Genomic DNA, 22,411 nt, shown 5'->3' on the forward strand with positions numbered 1-22,411 from the left:
GGGTTCCTGGGAGAAGGTGGCATTTAAGCTGAGACGGGCGGGGGCCGGTGGTGCCATCCCCGGGGGTGTGGGGCAGGGGACCTGAGGTCGGGGGCGGAGTGCGAAGCCAAGGGCAGAGGCAGCCGAGCCCCGAGCACATGGCTGCGGGGGACCAGGGGGTCCTCGGAAGGCTCTCAGCAGGGCAGGGTGAAGTTCACACTGAGGGATCTGGGCGGCTGCAGGTGGGGGCAGATTGGCAGGGTGGGGTGTGTCCAGGGAGGGTCAGAGCCTCTCTGGGAGGGGGCGGAGCCACCTGAAGTCCGGGGACCTGGGCAGGGGTGGAGGGATGCTCACGAGCCCGACCCGGAACGGAGCATGGCAGGCTGAGGGCCAGGCAGCTGGCGGGGGTCCGGGGGCAGGGCCCGGGGTGGGGGGCGGCAGGTCACTCAGCAGGGAGAAGCGAGCCAGGCCGTGTGCTCTTGCTGAGGAAAGGCCCCTGTGGCCAACCACGAAGACCCGAGGGGATCCACGTGTGGCCCTGCTCAGGGCGTGTGACATGGGCCAGGCTCACGGGGCAGCCTTTCCCCAGGCCCACGCCTCCTTTCTTCACTGGTAAAGGGCCTGCTAAGGGTCCAGACGTTTCCTGGGGCTGCCCGGGACGGCCTGCACTCCCTCTGGGTCCTGGGGCACGCTGTGGCAGCGGACGGGACCACGGCCAAGGCCCGGGGCTTTGGAGCGGTCTCTGGAGGCTGTGGTGGCTTTCTGAGAGGCCTGGGCAGAGCGGGGACCTCGGGCTACCCGGAGGGCCCGGCCCAGCGGGCTGCGGGGCCAAGGACAGCAAGAAGCCTTGGGGTCAAGGGGAGACAAGGGGTGCCTCCAGGGCACGTGCCACAGATCCCTGGGCCCTGCTGGGCCGTGGCCTGGAGCCAGTCCCGGCCGCAGCCCCGGACAGCACGCAGACCCCCGGCCGCTGGCATCGGGCTCACGGCGCCCGCTCCACCTGATGGGGTTCCAGCCGGGAGGCCTCACGCCCGTGAGGGCAGAGCCGGCCATCCCGTGGGTGCTGCCGCCCCCCGCCCCCCAGTTCGCCAGACCGGCCCCGGGCTCTCTGACAGCTGAGTCCTCCCCGAGGGCTGGTTCCTCCTCAGCCTCCGATGCAAACCAGCCCCCTTTTCCTGAAGCCGCAGTCCCGGGGCAGCGCAGGGCATCGTGGGGGCGCGGGAGCCAGCGGGCCGGGTCGCTGGTGCAGGAAGGCAGGAGGGTGAAGGCACAGCCGCCGAGGGCCTGCGGGTCGCTTCCGCCTCGGTGCTGAGGTGAGCGGGAGCCTGGGAGAGGCAGGCAGCCCACCGCGGGCTGGGGAAAGCCACCCCCGGCCGGTGTCACTCCTAAGCACAATCCTGAACCAGCCTGGCAAGACGGAGAACTTGGGGAGGGGGCCATGGGTCTCTTGCGGAAGCAGATGCCCCCTCGTACTCTGGAGAGGCATGAGTTCCCCCCATGTGTCCCTGAGCCTTCGGGGCCTGGACCAGACCCCTGTCTTTCTCTGCCTGGCCCTGCGCCTGGGGCGCGTGTGTCTTTCCCCCACGGCCGGCTGGGCAGGACTGCGGTGGGCAGGACGGAGGCTGGCGGACGGCCTTCCCTGTCCACATTCTGCCAGAGGCATCGTCCCCGTCCCTGTCTGGCTGTGAACGCAGCAGGGACCCCTCCCACTGGCGCGAACCCAGGAGGCGTGAGCCTCCCCCAACCACCGTATGCGCCCCCACGCAGAGACCGCAGGTCTCCGACGCCTGCAGCGTGGGGAGGACACCCCCAGCGTCCACGGCCCACCAGGTGGGCAGTGTGAATCGTCCTGCCTGGGGGCTGGCCGCTCTGGGGAGAAGCGGCCTTGGCCGGGAGCTGTGACACGCATGGCCTCGGGGATCTCAGAGGCAGAAGCAGGGGTCTGGGGCGAAGGGCTCCTAGGGCCAGCTGCCGGCTCAGGTCACCCCTGAAGCCCCGGGGACCCGGGGGCCAGGATGACATATGCTGGGATTGGGCCCGGCTCTGGGCTTTAGGAACCTGGTGCTGCTGGACATGGGGGCGTGATCTTGGACCGGGACTCCTGGACCGGGGGTGCGGTGGGGGCATGGCTGGAACCGGGACTGGCAGGGGTCTGAGTGTCTCCAGCTGCACACCGTCTGGAGCAAACTGTCCCTCTGTGCCTCAGTGGCCGTCTCCCCGGTGGGCATCTCCCCATTCGTCCTTCACAGGGTTGCTCTGAGTATGTGAGCGTGGACCCCACAGGCCCTGGGAAGGCCGGCCGAGGAGGCAGCAGGGGGCTGGGCTGGGAGTCGGCACTCGGGTCTGTGTGGTCAGGACAGCGCATCAGGGGTGGGCGGTGGCCACGGAGGGGCCCAGTGCCAGGACGGCAGGAGAGAAGGCAAGGGCCGAGGTCTTGGTCTGAGTCCTCCTGGCAGCGCTGGCAGGTGGCGTGAGATTATCCCATTTTACAGATGAGCAGCGGGCACTGGGGACCTTGCCAGGGCGGAGGCTGGTGCGCTCTGACTCCCGGCAGGTAGCCGGCTCTGGTGGCAAAAGGGGGGCGCGGGCTGCCCTTGGCGCGTCCGCCTTCATCTGCCGCCCTCTGGCTCCCTGAACCTTCCCATCAGCACCTGTACCCCAGCTCCTGGGCCAGAGCCCGCCTGGGCCGGCCTGCGCAGCAGTGGGGGGCACTGTGGATGCCCGGTGCCAGTCACCGGCTCCTCCGTGCCCAGGCGGCCCCCTCCCCCGGGCTCCGTGCAGTCACATTCCTGAGCCTGCGGGTCAGCGGCGCCCCTCAGCGGGGCATTAATGAAGACACGGTCTGGGGTTGTGCAACGGTGACAGCTCCACGGGCCGTGCCGGGGACGGTGGGGTAGGACCAGGCCCTGCTCTTGGCCCCCCGCCTGACCCCCAGCTCGTGGGCTGTGGCCGTCCCGCCTGCGCTGGCCGGGCAGCGGCTGAGCGGGCCTGGACTCAATTTGTCCCAAGTGAGTGTGTGTGTTTATTCTTGGTCACCGAAGCCCGTGCTGCTGAATTAACTTCCTGATGTAGTAAACATTTCGGAAGGCCGGGCTCCTCTCCTTCCTGCCCCCGTGCCAACAGCGTTCCCCAGGCCCGGCCTGTCTGGTGCCAGGCGGAGCCGCTCAGCGTCCCGGAGGTGCCCTGCAGGCTCTGGGGTCCTCTGTCTGTCCCGAACCTCCCGCCTGGCGCCGCTGCCCTAGCGCCCAGGGTTACAGGGCTCCCGGGAGCAGGAGGGGCTGGTTCTCAGGCCTACAGTGCAGTGACTGGGGCGCGGAGGGGCAGGAAGGGCCGACCGAGAGCACCAGCGGAGGCTGTGTGTCCTCAGCCAAGGACCCGGACCTCTCCGGGGGACGCCCGGGCAGTGAGGTGGGCGGGACCAAACTGCTCGCTCTGGGCACGACAGGGAGGGCTCCTGAGGGGCAACGGGGCCTTCTTGGTGGTATGGGTTCGGGGCACCGTAGCTGAAAGGAGCACAGCCTGGCGGGTGCAGACTCGGGGGTGTGGCCGGGGGGGCAGCCTAGTGGGCTCTAAAGGTGGGCTCTGCGGCCAGTCCTTGGAACCGCCCCCATCCCGGCTCGCACCGTGAGGTCCTCCCTCAGGGAGGGGTCCCCGCCTTCCCCCAGAGTGGCCCCAGGGCCTCGGCTCTGAGCACCTCTATGAGACATGTCACGTGGCTGTAGGTGCTGAATTGCAGAGCCGGTCACCCCGTCCCACTGGATTCTGCAAAGGACCTTAGAAGGTGTGGGGGCAGGTGAAGGGGAGACCGGGGCACGGAGGACAAGGACAGCCGGCGGGACGGGGACGGGGCTGGGCCTGGCCGACAGAGCCCCGCCAGAGCTACTTCTGCTTGGCAGGAAGGACCGGGTGAAGGGTTATCTCGCCACAGTGTGTGTGTGTGTGTGCTTGCGTGCGGTGTGGACATCTGTGCGTGGGTGTACGTGTACGTGCGTGGGTGTGAGTGCACGCTCGCATGCGTGTGTTTGAGTGGACACACGCTTGTTTGTGTCTGTGTGCACGCATGCTGCTTATGCACACCCACGTGTGCTGCGCTGGTGTAAGTGCATGTGCGTGTGCACACACACGTGTGTCTCTGCACACGCGTCTCTGTGCTGTTTATGCGTGTCCGTGAGTGTAAGTGTGCATTCACATGTGTGTTGGCGACACACGTGCGTGTGTGCACATGTACACAGGTGTGCCGTGGCGGCACGTGTGCACACGTGTGGGCACACGGGCATTTCCCAGCTCTGTGTACGGACTGTGTGCTTTCTTATACGTGTTTGGCATTTTTTTGCTGCCGAGTTGGGGGGCAGTGGTCTGGGGGGATGGGCAGCGGGGGAGGGGTTGCGCACGCCGGTCATCCTCCCCAGCTACACATTCTTGTGGTTGTGTCTTTAACTTGGTAAAAATTTGGGAAATTTCTAAATAAAACAAAACAAAGGAAAAACATTTTCAAAAGGCTCTCAGAATTGGGGCTGCCCCTTCCCCTGGTGACCGGCTCCGTGGGGCCTGCGATGTCCCTGCGCGGGCAGCGGCGGGAGGGAGAACTTTCTAACCACTGACGAGAGTCGCGCCGTGAAGGGATGAGCTCCCCATCAGGACAAAAATACAAGCTGCTCTGAGACCCCAGCCCTCTCTGGCAGGGGTCCAAAATTCCGAATTTGGAGGACAGGCTCGAAGTGTCCCCATAGGGTTGCCAGGCAGGGTGTCCTGGACCCCAGTCCCTCTGAGGCTGGCGGGGACAGCTGGTCCTAGGGTGCCGCAGGGAGGCTGGCGGAGGCTGGGCCGCTGAGGGGGGGACCAGGAGGAGAGGAGGGGCTGTTGCTGGAGCGAGGCGGGGCGGATGTGTGCGCGCCACGGACAGTGGCCAGGAAGGGTCTTTGTTGACTGGGGAGGGACAAAGGGAGGTGCTGGGCACGGCCCCGTGGACATGGGGTCCGCCGACCGCTGGTACCACTTCTGTCGGGCGGGTCCAAGGGCAGCGGCTGGGGGCTGGGCTGTCTCGAATGGGCAGCAGGGACCGCCACCAGAACCAAGAGAAACAGTGGCTTCAAGGCCTGCCCAGCAGCTGGGGATGGGCTCGGCACACGGGAGGGCACCCCCAGCCCTGGGAGCGGGTTGGAAGCTACTAGCTGACGCTCGGGTGCTGGAGGGCCGGGGGCGGAAGGCGGGGTCTGGGGGCTGCAGAGGGGACTGGGGACAGCGGGAAGGCAGGAGCGAAAGGGACATGGCTGAGGCCGGCTGAGGTCTGTTGTGGGGCATAAGAATTGTGGGGCTCAGGTGAGGGGTCCCTATGGGACCAGAAATCTTGGGCTGCTGGGGGTAAGGGGGCGGTCAGGGAGGTTGGGGGGAGCCCAGGGGTGATGGTGCCCACTGAAGAACACGGGGGGCCAAGCCCCTGGGGACCCCCTGTTCACGGGTGTGCACCCGCAGTCCCAGGCGGGCTGGCCGGGCAGGGTTAGGGACCATGTCCCTTTAGGGAAGTCTGTCTGCCCAGGACTGCAGGGAGCAGGTGGGCCTCCTGGCCGTGTGGCCCGCCTGCCCGCAGAGCCAGCTTCCACAGTCCGGCTCCCGCGTGCTCTGAAGGTCTGAGCCGTATCTTCTGCACCGGACCTGGCCCTTGGCCAACCCCCAGCCCTGGGTCCGTCCGGCCGTCCCCCTTCCCAGACATGCGGGGAAGTTTGCTGAGGCCATGGGGGGTCTCCAGAGTCTCAGCGTTGCGTTTCATGAGCAGACCCCTATTTTGTTTGCCCCTGGAGTTTGTAGCCTGCGGCGGCTCTGTGCATCACTCCAGGATCCACGAGCGAGGGCTGGAGAGACCTCCGGGGCAGGAATGGCCTCCCCTCTCTGTGCTAGGGTCTGGGCTGGCAGCCCAGAGGCTGGGATCCAAGGCCGGGTTCCGAGGGGCCACGGGATGGCCTCCTCGGCTGCGTGTCCTGGAGCCGCGTGGGCCAGGAGCCGTGGGCGTCCACAGGCCGGCTGCCAGCGGTGTCGGGTGCCCTCGCCGTTCCGGACCTCCGGGACCCGGCCGGGTTTGGTGGCTCCTCCCCCTCTGAGCACACACCCTGCGCATTCCTGTCTCTGCCCTCTGCCGGGGCTGTGCCCCTCTCCCTGCCGCACCCCTGCCCTCTGGCCCGCTCTACCCCTCCTCTTTGGGCACCAGCCCACGGGCTCTGGCGATTCCCGTGCTGTGGCCCCCCAGGAGCTCCGAGGATTAGGTGCCTGGCTCACCCCGCAGATGGGACCCCAGTGAGTACCAGCCAGGCAGGCTCTGCCCTCTTGGGAGCTCCCCAGCACCCTAGGTGCTAGTCCAAGGCCCCAGCCTGGTTCCCCGGGCGCCCACGGCCGCTCCCCTGTGCTGTCCCCACACCCCAGACTCCTGCCACTGGGGCTTCTGCTTGTCCCAGACCCTCCACCTGGAGTGCCCGGTTCCTCTCTTTCCTGGGGTGTCCTGCACGCCTTCCATACCCGGCTCAAGTGTGGGTACTGCCCCACCACCCGTGCCGAGCCTGCTGGATCTTCCCAGGGATGGCGGCCCCCCCCCAGCCTCACCACGAGAGGCTCCTGCCGTGCAGCCCAGAGCCGAGCCCGCTGGAGGTGGAGACATCGTCCGCACAGGTAAGGGCCCCGGGACGGAGCTGGAACAGGGCCCACGGTGGGGTACCATGGCACGGCCCGTAGTCAAACGCCCCCCTCTCCCCGAGGCAGGGCGCCAGGCTGGAAGCGCATTAAGGGCCTCGAGCTGGCACTTGGCCGGGCGGGGGCCACGCCTGCCAGGCCCTCCTGTCCAGCCTCCCAAGACAGCCTCCTCCCGGGGGACCCAGGCTGGGAGCCCCACCTGTCCGACACCCCCGGGGAGACTCAGGGTGCACCTCCCAGCAAGCTCCAGCAGCTACCTCTGCCTCTAGGCCCCCCAGAAGGTTCCACAGGCCGTGCCACTGTGGCGGCAGGCTTTGGGCCGGCTTGGTCGGAGGTGTGCCCAGAGGATGTCTGAACGCAGGACAGACTCGGCCCAGACCCCTGGGACCTCCGCGCAGGGGATGAGGGCTGGAGCCAGCAGGGCGTCCCTGGGAGGGCCTGGGGACAGAGGGGGTGCATGGCTGACTGAGTAGCACGTGAGGGGCCAGGGCTGCTGAAGGGGAGGCACCCTGAGCTGAGCTGAGCTGCTGGAAGGAGACAGTGTTGGGGGACATCTAGGCCATTTCAGCCCACCTCCTCCCCAGGAGCTCCCCAGGCAGGCTGTTGCCCTGCAGGCCGGTCTTACGGGACACCCCAGCTTTGCAGGGGCCGGCTCCGGGCTCTGCCCCTCGGCAGGCCCTAGTGTGCTCCCGATCAGGCAGGAGCCCCAGGGCTGGGAGGGACCGACAGGGATCCCTGGAGGTCCTCTCTCCTCACTGTGCCTGCCTACCCTGGTCCTGGCGTCCAGAGAAGTCCCCATGGGCGAGGGCCGCCCCTGGCGACACCGGCCAGCCGGTCGGCTGCTCTGCGGGCCACATGGCAGCCGGTCCACCACCCTGAGTCCCAAGGACGAGTGAGTGCACTGGCGGCCAGGCAGGAGAGGTGTAGGCCTGCCGGTTACGGACTTGCCTGGGAGCTGGGCTGGGTCACGAAGCCGACCTACGGTGCCCAAGGTCAGGGGTCTCTGTCCGAGGACCTGATCTGAGAGCCCCATCGCCTTCCTCCTTGGCCAGGAGCGGGGCTGTGCTAGCAGGCAGCTCCAGCCCCTGGGGCTCCGGGACTGCCCCAGACCATCCTCCAGCCCCTTCAGCCTCCTCCCTGCGGCGACTCTGTCCCCCCACGGCTGCAGCGGACCCCCACTGGGAGTGTGGGGGCACCTGCCTGAGATCGGTGGTTAGGTCTCCAAGCTCTTTGGGTCCCTCTGAGGGACCTGCGGACGCCCACGCCTTTGCCTCGTCCCCCGAGGCTGAGCAGGTGCCGTGGCGGCCTCGAGACCCCGCTGGCTCTGGGGTGGCCAGGCCCCGATGGAGGGGCTGTGGGGTGGGCTCTGTGACTTAGGGCTGGGGCCAGCTGCGTCCTGGCAGCGCCCTGGAAGAGCAGTGGTCACTCCGAGCCCAGCCTTCAGAAGCCTGTGTGTCCTCAGAGCCGCTGGGACCCAAAGCCCAGAATGGGGGTCTGATCTGTTCAACTGGGAAAATGGGGATCATAAATGGGGAATCACCCAAAAGGACCAGAGACTCCAGCAGAGGCAGGACGTCCCCCTGCAACGGGCTGCTCCAGCCCGCATCATGCCCTTCCTCATGAGGGTCGCAGCAGTCTTGGCCCCGCGGCCAGCCTGGGCACCTGGGCTCTGTCACCCGCTCAGACCCTGGTTTGTCCACTGTACTGGGCAGTGTAGCTGCCCTCCATCCCCTTGGCAGACTGTCCCCTAGCTGTCCACGCCTTGGCTTCCCAGCCTGGGATGTGGTCTGGAAAGTGGCCGGCCGACGTCCAGGACTCTGTCTGGGCCGACCACTCTGGGGGTGCTGGGTGTAGTCCCGCAGTCCGCTGGCCCTAGAGCGTCCACCCTGCCTGGCGAGAAGCTCCTGGCTGTGGTGCTGGCCGGCCAGGCGAGGCTGCTCAAGGGGCTGTGGCCCCGACCCCCCACACCTACCCCAGTCTCTCTCCAGGCTCTTGCCAGACCTAGTGGCCTGCTGGGCTGGGCGGGCTTGTCCCCACTGTGGAGGGCACCGGGAAGGTGGCCCTGCAGGGCCTTGAATGATACCAGGCGTGGGGGCACTGGGCAGACTGTGCAGTTGGACAGTTGTCAGGACAGGGCTGTGTTGGCACTTCCACCTTGGTGCCGCATGGAGCACGTCACCCACGCAGGGACCCCTGTTGCCCTTCTCGGTGCCGGGGCCGAGGGTCCTGGGGTCCAGCCCAGTGCTCTTTCCATCACCTGCGCGGTCTGCCCAGCGAGCACGGGCCTAGCCTCTGCCTGCCCCTGTCTTGCCCCCGCCCCCAGGCCCGTGCTTGGGGCAGAGCCGGTGCAGTTAGAAACTGGGTGACGACAGCCTGCCGTCCTGGCCACCAGCTTCAGCCACCATGTTCACAACACGATCTGGTCGTACCTCGTCCCGTTACGCGTTTTTTTTTTTTTTTTCCAACTTATTTATTTGACAGAGGGAGAACAAGCAGGGGGAGCAGCGGAGGGAGAGGGAGAAGCAGACTCCCCGCTGAGCAGGGAGGCTGATGCGGGGCTCGATGACCAGAGCCGCGGGCAGACGCTTCACCGGCTGAGCCCCCCCGGGGGGACGAGCGCCCCTGACCTCGTCATGTTAAAACGCAGCTTGCCTGGGGCATACCTCGGCCGCCCAGCGTCCGGCAGGGACCGGACTATCGTTCAAAGTAAAGCTTCTAATATTCTAAAAAAAGAAAGAAAAGTCTTTCTGATTCACTTCAAACTAGTGCGGGGCCAGGGTGCGGAGGCCGGGACCAGGGTCTCCGCGGTCCGGAGAGCTCCTTGTTCTTGGGTGCGTCGCTTCATGTCTAAAATTTTCCACCGAAAACTTGGGGAGGAAAGCCCAATGTTCAAACACCTCTCTGGGGACTGAGAAATGGATGTTTGGGTATCAGCCAGGCTTCGAGAGTGGCGGGGGTGACAGAGATGGGGGACATCCTCCCCGAGCGCAGGGGCGGCTACGGATCCTGCTCCGTGGCCCCTAGACCACAGGGCGCCGTGTGCTGCGTGGTTTCCGGGGCGCCCGCCTGAGGTCCCGCCTCGGAGGGGGACGCCGGGACAGTCCCCGACCGCTGTGGGCCAGCAAACCATCGGTCCTCACAGCCCCAGCCAGACGGGGCTTCCCCAGCGGGCCGGGAAACTGATTAGATCTGGCCTGGACTAAAATTAGTCCTAATTCAATTTCTCCTCCGAATAGGCGACCCGTTTGTCCCCAAAGAGCAGGATTCCCACGTGGCTTCCAGACCAGGACGGCCGCTCAGCCCTTGGGGCGCGCAGGCCAACCCCAGAGACCCAGACGCACTTTTTGGAATGAAATGCCCTCTGGGTTTTCAGCAAAGGACCTTCGTGGCTGTGAGGAGAGGAGGGGTCCGGCCCGCGGGCCACACTCCAGGACCAGCCCCTCCAGACCCAGAGCGGGCCGGGGCAGGGTTGGGAGCAGGTGGACATCGTCTCCCTGACTCCCCCCGCAGAGCTGGGAGCGCCACCCCAACCCTGCGGAGGCCCGCGGTGTGGGAAGGATCTTTTCCTCTCGTGGCTGGGGTGATGCCAGGGTGGCCAAGGGAGGGAGGGTCTCCAGTCCTGAGCCTTCGTCCTCGGCAGAAAGGGGGCTATGTTGTGGGCAGCCCGGACCACACAGCATTGGGCCTCAGGTGGGAGCTGACCCCGGTGACGTGAGGGCCCCTGCAGGGGAGCAGTGCTGAAGTGTCCCTGTTCCTTCTCATTATTGTCCGCCCGGTGGGGGTGGGGGGTGGGGGTGGGGGGGTTCCGCAGTGCCCTCTGACCGCCACCATCCTGGCTGGCCTGTGTCCGGGCTCCAGGGATGGACGGTCCTTACAGACGCCAGCTGGGGCCGGATGCACAGAAAGCTGCTCCCAGGACACGCAAAGCCTCTAGTCCCTTCCACTGGGGCCTGAAGCTGGGGGGACCCCAAGAGACCTCGTCCTTTGCGGCCCCCGGAGCCTTCTGGGCAAGGGAAAAACGCAGTCCTGGGCCCCCAACGCAGCTCCCACACGGCCTGTGACAGGAGGGGCTGCCCTCACCCCCTCCACGTCCTGGTGGGAGAACCAGCCGTTCCTGCCGGGAGCCGCCCTTGGCCATGGGAAGGATCTGACAGACAGCAAGCAGCCCGGGACCCGCCCAAGGCCACTTCCCACAGCTTATGCAGTTTTGGCCCCCTTTTCCCAAACCTCCCCTGCCCCGAGACACTGACTGAGCCCACAGACGGGAGTCAGGCCTAGAGCGGGGGGGCAGCTAGCAGCAGAGTTTGGGTACCCCAGGGAAGACCCCTGCCCAGCCCCCTGGTGTCCCGTGGAGCAGGACCCCTCCTCTGCCTTCCCAGCTCCTTCTCTCAGACGCTGGGGATAGAGGTCAAGGCCTAGGTGTTGTGACCTGATGGCTGGGGCCCTGGTGGAGGGCACGCAGCGCCCCGGGCCCGGGACCCAGGGGGACCAGGTATGAAGGGAGGTGGCCTTCGGGCCCAGGGCATCCCAAGTTGTCCCAGGACCCCGGCCCCGGCCTCGGCCTCCCCTGCCCGCCAGCCCTTCAGCCGGCAGCCAGCGTGGACTCGAGGGAGTGGGTTAACCGAAGGCGTTCCGACGCCTGGCGGAGAAATCCCTAGAAAGTCCAAACCTTCCGAGCGGTTTCTGCTTTGGGAGAGATATTCAGCCGCACTTCTGGGGAGCCTGAGTCTGTTGCCCACAAGGCTGGGGGCTCCCGTGTCCCGTGCCTCGTGGCTGCAGATGACCACGGAGCCTGGGTAGAGCCTGAGCGCTGCGGCCGCTCGGGAGCACTGCTGGGGCGAGCGTGGCTGGGTCCCAGCGTCGGCGGCCCTCAGGACGGGCAGGTGCGCCGGACACAGGGGCTTCCTTCCCAGCGCCCCCGAGCGCGTCCCCACAGCGCTCCTGGCCGCTCGCTGCTTGGCTGCTCCTGGCCACAAGGAGCTCACTCCTTGTGTTCTCAGCACATCCCCGCATCGAGGAGCCGTGGCTCCGGGACGGTCCGTCTGTGATGAATCTGTGGCTTGTGCCCGCCCAGCCACCTCCTGTCAGGGTCCTTTCTTACCCCCCTCCCCACCGCGAAGGCTGGATGTGCCTGGCCCCTTGAGCACCGTCCCTGCCCTAGACTCCAGCGGTAGGACAGGCCAGTGGAGACGGGAGTGCTGGGCTTCCCTGCACCCCAGGAAGTGACCAGAGTCCCAGTGAGATGGTCCTCGAGTTGACTCTTCCCAGGGCCCCTTAGTCTCCCTCCCCACACCTGTCTTTGGGGCTGTTCTTGCCCTGGGCCTGGAATTGGTGGCTGGGGACCAGTGTGGCCCTGTCAGTGGGAACTCGGAGGCCCGGTGGGAGGGCCTGGCCCCGTTGGCACCCCCACGTCACTCCGTCCCGGAGCCTTGCCTAAGGGAGCAAGGACAGGTGACCCTTCTCTGTATCGGCCAGGGACATGGGGGACCCCAAGCCACAGACGGAGGCCCACGGAGTGCCCATGGCCTGGCTGTGGCCCCTGGGACTCAGCACCCCACCACGCCCTGTCGGGTTCCAGGACCACCCCACAAGAGAGGACTCCTGGCCAGGAGCCAGGCCTCGGGGCTGTGGACGAGCGTCTGCCCAGCCCCCGCTGACGGACCTCCGTGGACAAAAACCCGGGCCAGGAGTGACGTGGGGGTGCGAGTGTCCGAGAGGCCTCCAGCCACCTCGTGTCCCTCTCTGGGGGCTGGCCGTCGGCCACGGTCAGCGTGATGTCTCCCAAAGAAAACACACAAACACGCGAACACGAGAACAGCTCACAAATGCACAGCCTTGCGTTTCAGATCTGGAGCAGGACGATATTTACTCTGAACCCAAACCCCCGAGACCCCTGCTGCCACACGTGGGGCAGGACGGGGTTCTCTCCAGAGTCACCCCTCTTTCTCCTTGGCACACAGGGGTAAGCCCCAGGAGCCCACCCTGACCCGTCCGTGTGCACAGGTCACAGACAGGTCTCTGGACCCAGGAGCCCTTGAACATGAGTTGAAAGCCGGGGACCTCCAGGTCTGCGGTCATCTGGCACTCAAAGAGGAGGCCGTGGCTCCATTCTGGAGGGTTCCAGCCCCTGTTTCAGGGCCCGCTGTCCCCTAGGAGAGCACCCACCAGGGAGGAGGCCGGCTTGGCTGCAAGCAGCCCCTGCCTCACGGGGATCCGGGCAGAGGGAGTTTCTGTGCGAGCAGGCCGCCTTGCCTTCCTCCTGCTCCAAGCCACACGGGCCCAGCCCCCTGCGTCTGACCTCAGAGGGCCCTACCAAGCCTGAAGTAAAGGAAGATTCTGGATCCTTGTGGTCGGAGAGCCCTGGGGGAGGCTGGTAGGCTCCAGCTGCTCAGACGCTGAAGACCGTGCAGCTGTGCCAGGACCACCTCCGCAGCCCCGTCTGAGAGCCCCCGCTCCCCAGCGGGGCCAGAAGGGACAGGGCAGGCCTGAACCCGCTGAGCCCATATGCCGCCCTTAGGAAGGACACGCCAGTGGGTCTGTGGAGCCAAGTGCCCTGGGCATGTCGGGCAGAGAGGGCCCAGGGTCCCAGAGGAATGTGCTGAGTTCAAGGGGCCCTGTCCCTTCTTCAGGGGAGAGTGTCCTCACAGAGGGACTTAGTCACCCGTGGGGGCCTTGACAGCCCTGGGTTCTGCTTGACAAGGAGGCATCTCACAGAAGGGCCTCTGTGCGTCTAGACCCAGCCCTGCCATCCCGCACGGCAGGGCGAGGGAGAGGCCCCCCCAGAGCATGTCTGTGAGGCTGAGGGGCTGGGAGGGCCAGCCTGAGCCCAGGGGCCGCACAAAGCGCTCGGATGGTGAAGTTGGCAGCAGGGGGTGGTCAGGCCCGTGGTGACACACAGAGTCCGGGCATCCCAGGAAGGACCCGGTGCTCGGGGAGGACTTGGGCAGCGGTTGTGGGGGACCATGCCCCACACATGCCACTCTGGTCACTAGTAGAATCTGGGGAGAGGAAGCCATTCATCCGTCCTTCCGTCCATCCATCTGTCCACCTGTCCACCTGTTCATCCGTCCATCCGTCCGTCCGTCACCCACCTGTCTGTCCGTCCATCTGTCCATCTGTCCATCCACTCACGTCTACTCCCTCACCATTTAGCCCAGCAGACACCAGGCGAGACGCCGAGACACAGCCGTGATCGAACAAACCCTGCGTGCGCAGAGCTTGTGTTCCAGGACCAGGACCGGGGACCCCCACCCTCGGGTGGTTGGACTGTGCGTTGGGGGTGGATTTCCCCCATCCAGGGATGGCAGCCACACCAAGGAGCAGGGAGAGGTGGTTCTCACGGGGGAGCCTCCAGAGTGCCGGGTGGTCGTCGGCACGGGGCTGTGCATGGGGCCTCGCTGGCCTGCTGGGCCCCTGGCTTCTCGGGGCGCTGCTGGGGCTGAAGCGCTCTCCCCCCCATCTGCCTCCTCCCCTCGGCCCCCGACCACGCGGCCCAGCCTCACCTGGCAGAGAGGACGGGCAGGCAAGCCAGGCGTCCGGCCCCTGCCCCACAGCCCTGCTCCGTCTGGGGCCAGGGGAGGCCCAGGGTGACCTCTGGGGGCCCCGGGCGCAGGCTCCGGTCCCCCCAGGGCAGGCGTGCACAGGAAGAAGGAGACAGGCTCAGGATGAATGGAGCGGATCAAAGGCATGGACGGGCCGCGCCGAGCAGGGTCTGGAAGCGTTTAGGACCTGGAGGAGGCGCGGCTTCAGCTCTGGGGGCCGCCAGCAGGCCCTCTGCGGACCGTCTCAGTCTCCGGCCACCCCTGGCACATGGAGGCCATGCCGGGGTTGGGGCAGCTGTCCGCAGGGTCTGGGTTCAGAGCCCAACGTCTGGCCAACTTGAACTGTGGGTGTGGGTGCGGGCGTGTTGGGGACACGGGGGCACAGCTTTAGCAGCCTCCCTGGCCCAGTCCTCTGGGCATCTCCGGGCACTGCTGTGGTGCCCGTACCCTGCGTCCCCCTCTCCTGCAGGTGTGCACTCCTACTCGCAGACCTCCCCTGGGCCACAGCCCACCGTGCAAGCATGCAAACCACTCCCTGGGTCCTTCCCCAGGGTCCTTCCAAACGTCTCCCTGCACAGAAGGAATGTGGGGCCGTTCTCCCCAGCTCCCTGTGTCCGATCCCCCTCAAATCCTGGAAGTTCCTGTCCAGTGCATCTCCTCTTCGACGCAAACCCCTGCTCTGCACCCCGCTGGCCCCCCCACCCCGCCTTGCCCACCGTCGAACCTTCAGGAAGCACCTCTTAGCCACAGCCTTTCTCACCTGGAGCCTGGTACAGGCTCCTGGCAGCCCCCAGCACCGCCCTGCCTCTGTCCACCATCTGTCCTCTCCAGGCTGGGTCACCACGGTGCTTCCAACCCATCACCCAGCCCCCTCGCAGGGTCCGCAGGGCCCCGTGGGACCCCAAGCCCCGGCTACCCCTCAAAGCTCCATGCCCAGAACAAACTGTCCTCTGCTCCAGAGCACCCGAGCCCCCTTCGCATCTGGCGACCTCCTCCTGGTTGTTCAGCTGCCCCTGAAACAGTGACCCCTTCGAGGGAGGCTCCCCTCCGTGCCCCGCCCAGGAGGCCTGTCATTCCCAGGCTCCTACCTATAACCCTGGGCTCATACAGAGCTTTGTCCCTCCCCCAGACTCTCGAGATAATCACATTTAGGACCCCCAAATCACTCATGGTCTAAACAGGGGGGACCCCCACGGAAGTGTGCGGATCCTATCAGCCCTCTGAGCCTGGGGCTTTCTCAAAGGTGCCGTCGACTCAGCCCATTCGCAGCCAAACTTCTGCTCATTTCCCGTCCCAGTGGCCTGGCCTCCGGGAGCTCATAGCATCCACGCCCTGGCACGGGGTTGGGGGAGGGGGGCTGGACATCACCCTCCAGCACTGGTGCACCGGCCGGCGGCCTCGCATTCACCTCCCATCCCACCTGCCTGTCCCCACTGCCAGCGCCCTCTTCAGGGCACCATCATCTTTTCCTACAATGATGGAGCTGCTTCTCAGGGGTGTCCACGGGCCCCTTCTGGTCCAGTCTTCCATACCCAGAGCCTCAACGCAGTTCCTAAATTCCTGCCCAGAGAGGGTCCTACTAGTACCTCCAAGGGAACACATTCCACCTGGGGTGATGGAAGCCCAAGAAAGCTCTCCCCCTTGGCCTGGCCATCAGATTTCCCCAGAGGCAGGGCCGCGGGGTGTGGCAGGGATCCTGGCCGGCTGGCGGCTAGGGGCGCTGGACCCTCCTCGCCCTGAAACCCCGCCACCCGGGTCCCGCCAACTCCTCACTGTCGCTTTGTGCTGTAAGCGAGCGCGTCCTCTCCAAACACCCTACGCCTGCACCCCTGTCCAGCTGCCTCTCCCCTTGCCTTCTCTTTCTGGAACATTCTCTTAAAAACCCTCTCATGGGTCTCCATGGCCTGACAGCCAAAGCCCGTGGCCTGTCCCAGTCTGTTTTCCCCAACCCCCAAACACTGTGTCTTCTGCGTTTGGACCTTGGTCCTCTTCCCATCCTCTCTGGGTGGACGTCACCCATTCATGTCCCTGGGCCTCTCAGACGGTCTGGTCCACCCAATCCCTGAGCCTGAACTCAGCACAGCACAAAAGGATGCCCCCCGGAACAGTCCCCAAGCACCTCAAATTCTGCGCATCAGAACAAGACAGGAGGCTGGTGCTCCGGAGGGTGGCAGAGCAGTGAGGCGGGGGGCCTGGGTCCCCGAGTCCCCACGTGAAGGACCCCTCGGACACCCACCCTGAGCTGTGCTGCGAGCCGGGCAGGAAGCATGGTTCTGCGTAACCAGCAGCCGGCCTCCCCCGCTGACTCCTGCCTCCCTGGGATGGACGCCAAGCGCCCCAGCGGGCCGGGGTGGGCCGAGCCACGGGCACTCTGTCTGGTGTGGGAAACCCATCGGGGCTGGGGGCCGTCGTGTTGTCACCCACGTGCATTAGTGACATGTGTTCTTTCCCAGGGAACTTTCCCCGTGTTTTATAAAGAGACAGATTTTGCTCAGATTATACAAGGGACGCGCCTTTGGGGAATGAGCCCGGGAGGTGGAGAAGCGCGTTGCGGGAAGAGCGACTGTGCCTCTGCGTCGCAGCACCTCGAGGGGCCCTGTGTCTCCGTCCAGTCTCTCCTCCGCGAGCGGGGTCGGCTCGCCCAGAGCCATGTCCCAGCATTCGGAACGTGGGTGTGCAGAAGGGGGCACGGGGACGTAAAGGTGAAGGAATTCCTTGCTTAGAGCTAAGTTGCTCCTTGAGGAGACTTGGAAGGGCCCCGAGACATGAGCCCCACCTCATCAACTCTTGGAAACCGAACGGGAAAAGCCTCTACCCCCGGCAGCGGGCCCGCCGACTCACCGGGGAAGAGGCACACGATGACGGTCAGGGTGTCTGAGCCTGCGGCTGCGAAGCCAGAGTCTCAGCCCGGCGGGGGCGTGGCTGGATGTCGACGTCCAGACGCCTCTGATGGTTCGGAGCCTGCAGACGCGGCCTCCCTTCCACGAGGAGCCACATCCTTTCCCGGCTTCGAGGCCGAAACCAAGCAGAAGTCAGGTAAGACCCAACCAGCCACACGCAGAGTCTCACAAAGGAGGAGAGGGACAGAGAGACACAAGTTCCAAGTATCAGAAATGGGAGAGATGACATCACCGCACGCCGTGCAGATGGCGCAGACAGCACGAGGCAGCATTCTCAGCAGCCGCAGGCCAGCGGCGCCGACACGGGGGACGTGGGTAGGGAGTAGGGACGAGCAAGCAGAGGCTGAGGCGGGAAATACCATTTACAACAGCGTCGAAAATATGAAAAACTTTGGGACGCATCCGAAAGATGGAAGATAACCTACTCGCTGAAAACTGCAAAGTATTCCCACGAGGAGTGAGAAACCGGAACAAGAGGGGAGAGACCTTCCTCACGGTCAGAAGACCCAGAAACGTTCAGATGTCAGCTCTCCTCCCGGCAGCCCCTACCCTGCTGCCCCGCCTCCGGCTCAGAAAAGGATGAGCTGATTCTAAGGTTTGTGCAGAAACGGGAAGATTCTAGAAGAGTCAAACAACTCTGAAGAAGGAGAAACGAGGGTCGGACTCCGCTCCCCGGAGAGGGAGGGTTCGATGGCTGTTGGACGGAGGACGCACAGACACATCAGAGGGACAGAACGGTGGATTCCAGAACAAATCCGCACGTTACACGCACCGCGTGTTTTATCTCTGGAAGGTGCAGACCTCTGTCCTTTTTAAACTGAGGTGTCGGCGACCGTAGAATCATACTGCCGACCACGCAGCTGCGACCTGAGTACAGGGCCGTGCGGCGAGGAAAGGTTGACCTCCCAGCGGACGGTGCCGGCGGAGCGGCGTACCGTACGCGAGAAAGACGCGCCCAGCCCTGCTGGGATTCCCAGTGGGCTCCCCAAAATGCCTTGGTAATGAGAGGAAATCAGAAACATATGGAATTGGGCAGACGGGCAGAGCTTCGCGCCACCGATGGGGACCCATGGTGACGCTCTTCATGCCTCCGTCCTGTTCACGGGTCCGGGGCCCTGTGACGGGTCTGGACGGTGGCATGGCTCAGTCCCACCATGTCTCCGGGAATAGCGTCTCTGCCCGAAGCTCAGGTCAGTGATGACTGAGTATTGATTTTGCGGGGTGGGGGTGGGGGTGTTCAGAACTGATCGGAGCAGGTCCAGCCGTAGCTCACGTCTTCGTGAGCGGGTGACCGCAGAGGTGCACAGCTTTGGCCCAGTGCCCCTGGCCATCGTCCAGCACCTGCTGGGAGATTGTCCGAGGGAAGAAGGAACCAGGGCATCGAGAGCCCTTGCAAACCACCTGTCTGCTGAGGGGTGGCTGCCCAAACACGGAGACAAGCCCTACAATCCAGCAACAAGCCTCCCCACCTGCCCCTCTCCCCTGACCTGGGCCTCTACCCCATCCGAGCCTCTCCTCTGTCCTGGCCTCTCCCCCACCTTGGGCCTCCCCATATCTGGCTTCCGGAGCCTCCGGGCCATTTCCACAAGCCAAATCCTGTCTAGAAGGATGAGGTTTGCTGATTTAAGAGGACTCAGGAGCTCCCCTGTCAGCAGACTCTCGGAGGACCCTCACCAGCCCCTCCTAAAACGGCCCAAACACACTCAGACTTGCGCCTCCTCCCACCTCTGTCCTTGGGGTGCACCTCCCCACCCAGCCAGCCCCCACCCCCAAGCCTACAAAGAAATCCCTCAAAGGCCCGGCTGCCAGCCTGGGCTGGGGAGGCTGATTGACGGGGCAAGTGGCCCGTGGCCTCCCTCCCTAGTCCCCCAGGGGCTCCGAGCACCCCTCAAGCTGCCAGCGGCAGGCTGGGTGCCCTGGGGCTCCCTGCGCTTCACTCCCTGGCAGAGGTGAAGGCCGGAGCGGGGCGGGGCGGGGCATGTTGCATAAGCAAGGAAAGCAAAGGTTAGAGAGAAAACAAACGTGTAAGGCAGCTTTTGATCGCTTTTCCACGAAAAGGCCCTCCTGGTCCCCGCCGTGTGGCCAGCAGGGACGCCAGCCAAGCCCGCTGGCCCTTACCCGGCAGGCCCCGCGCCCCCCACGGCAGCGGTCTCCTGCAGGGAAGGGCCCGGACCCCACGACGGCCTCCTGTCTTCCCTGTCTATGCGGCAGGGCCTCTTGGGGAAGAGCGGAGGCCCGTGCCCCAGGGGAACCCATGTCAGGGCCAGGCTCTTCTCCCCGTCGCCTCCCTGCCCCCCACCCAGGGCTGCCCTCCCAGGGGCTTCTCAGTTCCGTGAGTGGCAAGACCATAGGGCAGCCCCCCTTGGCCACGGGGAACTGAAAGCAAGTGGGGGGAAGAGGCCTGGGTGGGGAAGGGGCTCCCCTTGGCCGCTAAGAGGAGGCCCAGTGGCCTGGAGGTCCAGGCGGGGGTGGGGAGGGGTCCTTCCAGGCCTCAGCTTCCCTCTGGGTGGTGGACAGGTGACTGGGGAATTTGGCTGCAGTTTCCGGCCCGGGGCCATCTACTCCTCGGTGTTGGGGACTGACCTTGGTGGTGCTGGTGGGAGAGATCTGAGGCCTGGCGGGGGGTAGGGGGCAAGCCCTCCAGCTGACCTGAAGTTCCTCCAGCCAGCTTCCTGGCCTCTGGTCCAGTCCCTGCCCGTGCTCCGCAGCCTTCTATGGCTGCGCAGTACCTAGCGGAGGACGGTCTGCATTTGTCTCCACTCTGGCACCTGTCAGTCACAGACCCCAGAGACCGCGTCTCCCCCACATTCCGGGCTGCTCCGGCCTCCCCTTGGTGTCCTTGTCTGGAGCTGCTCCTGGACAGTCCCCTCTGCCTCCTCTGAAGGGCCCTGCACTGGGCAACCCTGCTGAACAACTCCCCACTTCCCCCAGGGCCCCCCAGGAGCCCCCAGGACCCCTGCCCTCCCCTCCATGTTTCCCCCCTCCGGCCCGGGGCGGCGCCCTCCCCTGTCCCTCCCCTGTCCCTCCCCTGTCGGCCCCTGGATTCTGCCGCTACCGGTCTTCCACCCCACTCCCCACCCTGGGCCTCCACCCAGCTCTGGGGCCCAACTCACCCAGCCTCACCCCTGCAGCCTCTCCCAGGCCCCTGGCACAGCAGCCCCACCCCTCCCTCCCAGGCCTTTTCCAGAGCTGCCCAGTCCCCTCCTTCCCGCCCCCTAAACTCCACTCCAGGTGTCCTGGAGCCCCCTCCCTGGAAGGTGTCCGTCCTCAACTCAGCCCCGGGGTGGGGCTTCCCAGTTCCGGGTCCCAGGAGCCTGGCCCTGGGGGATGGGGAGGGAGCAGAGGGAGGGGCCGGAGCGCCGGGGGAGGAGGACCTGGTCAGGGGCAAAGCGGCTGCAGGGGGAAGCCATGGCTTTGGGGAGCAGCTGGGGGGCTGGGCTGGGAGGGGTGGGCAGTGTTCCCATCTTGGGGACAGAGCTGGGGCCACCAGAAGCCTGCTTGTCCCCGGAGGTTCCAGTCACAAAAGGCCTTCCCCGGGAGCCTCGGAAATTTTGTTGTCTCTTGCGCCCCCGTGAGGTCAGTGGGCATCATGACATCCACTTTGGCCATCGAGGTGGGGCTTTTGGGGGGGTGCAGGTGGCAAGCGACCCCAGCCCCCTCCCCCCACCGAGCTGGGTCCCTCTGCCCGGGCTGTCTAGGGGCCAGGAAAGACCCTGCCTCCTCTCCCTTCCCTGAGACCAGGACCCTCATCCCAGCAGCTGGAGGCCCCTCTGCTACTGGGCCCAGCCCACCTGCCAGTTGGGCCTCAAGGGAGCCCCAAATCTGGCCTCAGCAGAGCCCCAACTCCGGCTGGAGGATGAGCCCAGCAGCCCCCAGCCCCGCTGTTGGCTCTCACTGTGCTCGAGCTTTCGGGGACACGGGACTCCTGCTGGGAGGGCTGCACGAGTTCTCTGGGCAGGCACCCCTAAGCCAGGGCCTACGGAGGGGTCTCCTGAGAAGACCCGTCCCTCCTAGGACCCTCACGCAGGAGCAGTGGCCCCCACGAGACCCGCCGGCAGGGCTGAGTCCAGAATCAGCCCTGAGAAGAGGAGGCGTAGTCAGGGAGCCCAGACCTGCTCACGGCCCACGGGCCCTTCCCTGCAGCCTCCAGAGCACTACAGGCCTCAAGGCTCAGACCCCCGGGGAGGGGCCGCCCAGCCGGCTGCCTCCTTTCCTCACCTCCTCGCTCCTGGGGTCCTGGGGCAGGAGGTGCAGCTCGAGGTCTGCAGGCCAGGTGCCAGTTCTCGGGAGCCACCAAGGGAGGACCCGTAGCACGACATGCGGCCCCGGCTCTGATGAAGCCCTAGATGTGCCTGTGGGCTTAGGGGAAGGGCTCTGAGGGCCGCAGGGCAAGGGGGATCCTGAGAGACCCGAGGCCAGGGGTGGCCTCCAAGGACAGCTGGCGGCTCACGGTGGGGCAGAAGGAGGGTCTGGGGGGGCGCTGCTCATGGGCATGCCCCTCCCCCAAAAGCAGGACCCAGAGGAACAGGCGGCGTCCCCACGGCGAAGGGGCAGGAGGCCCCAGGGAACCCAGTGGAGCTGTGCCAGACTCTTTCCCTGCGGCGCTCCGGCCCCACTCACCAGAGGAGCAGTAGGTCGGCTCCCACTGCTGTTGGACGGGGGGACACTTGGTGATTCTGGGAAGGACTGTGGCCCCCCCTTGAGGACAGGGCCCTCCCCCGCCTGCCCCAGGCCACCCTCCCGGAAGAGTGGCTCTTGTCCCTCTCCACAGGTCTGGCTGCTGGACAAATCTGGGACCATGGCAGAGACAGAGGAAGGGGTGTGTGGAGAGCCGGACTGAGCCTACAGACCGGCCGGGGGTCCCTGTCCCTGGCCTGCCTGCCTCGGGGCCTGGGCCTGGCCGGCTGCAGAGAGGCCATGTGTCTCTCTCTGTAACCGGTGCCTGGCCCTGAGGCGTCCAGGGCTCAGGCTGGGGTTTGTGAGGGCAGGGTGGGGGCGGGAAGGGGCCCGGAGGAGAGAAGACGATCCTGGGAGTGACTCTGAGCTTCTGCAGGGGTTTCGGGCACGAGTGCTGGTCTTCTAGAGGCTTCCGCAGGAAGGGAGGCCTAAGAGGCCAGAGTCCTGCTCTGCCCTCAGTGCCCAGCTCTGCTCAGAGCTGCCACACAGAGCAAGTCCTTGCCCGCTGCACAGCAGCCAGAGGGAGCCCAGGCCTGGAGACGCGGGCCTGGGGAGACGCTCTGGTTCTGTGAGGGCTTATTGCCCCCAGACATGCAGGACGCACCAGCTTTGCCACGTGCAGCCCCGCACATGAAG

The 22,411-nt window shown here is 65.9% G+C and overlaps 1 protein-coding gene and 1 long non-coding RNA gene across 2 annotated transcripts in view; both read left to right on the forward strand.

Annotated features, from left to right (window-relative positions):
- Positions 1-5,221: 5,221 nt before the first annotated feature.
- On the forward strand, positions 5,222-9,173 carry LOC116600201. The gene is made up of 3 exons (XR_004289546.1): positions 5,222-5,264; positions 6,545-6,636; positions 9,139-9,173. It is a non-coding gene; the product is annotated as an uncharacterized LOC116600201 (long non-coding RNA).
- A 7,883-nt stretch (positions 9,174-17,056) lies between these two features.
- LOC116599986 overlaps positions 17,057-22,411 on the forward strand; it is a 40,364-nt gene continuing 35,009 nt past the window's right edge. Inside the window, exon 1 of the mRNA XM_032359920.1 lies at positions 17,057-17,234. Within this exon, the coding sequence (XP_032215811.1) occupies positions 17,057-17,234 (178 nt within the window). The remainder of the gene's footprint in view (positions 17,235-22,411) is intronic.

The sequence above is a fragment of the Mustela erminea genome, chromosome 9 (assembly GCF_009829155.1).
Source record: "Mustela erminea isolate mMusErm1 chromosome 9, mMusErm1.Pri, whole genome shotgun sequence".
Classification (NCBI taxonomy): domain Eukaryota; kingdom Metazoa; phylum Chordata; class Mammalia; order Carnivora; family Mustelidae; genus Mustela; species Mustela erminea.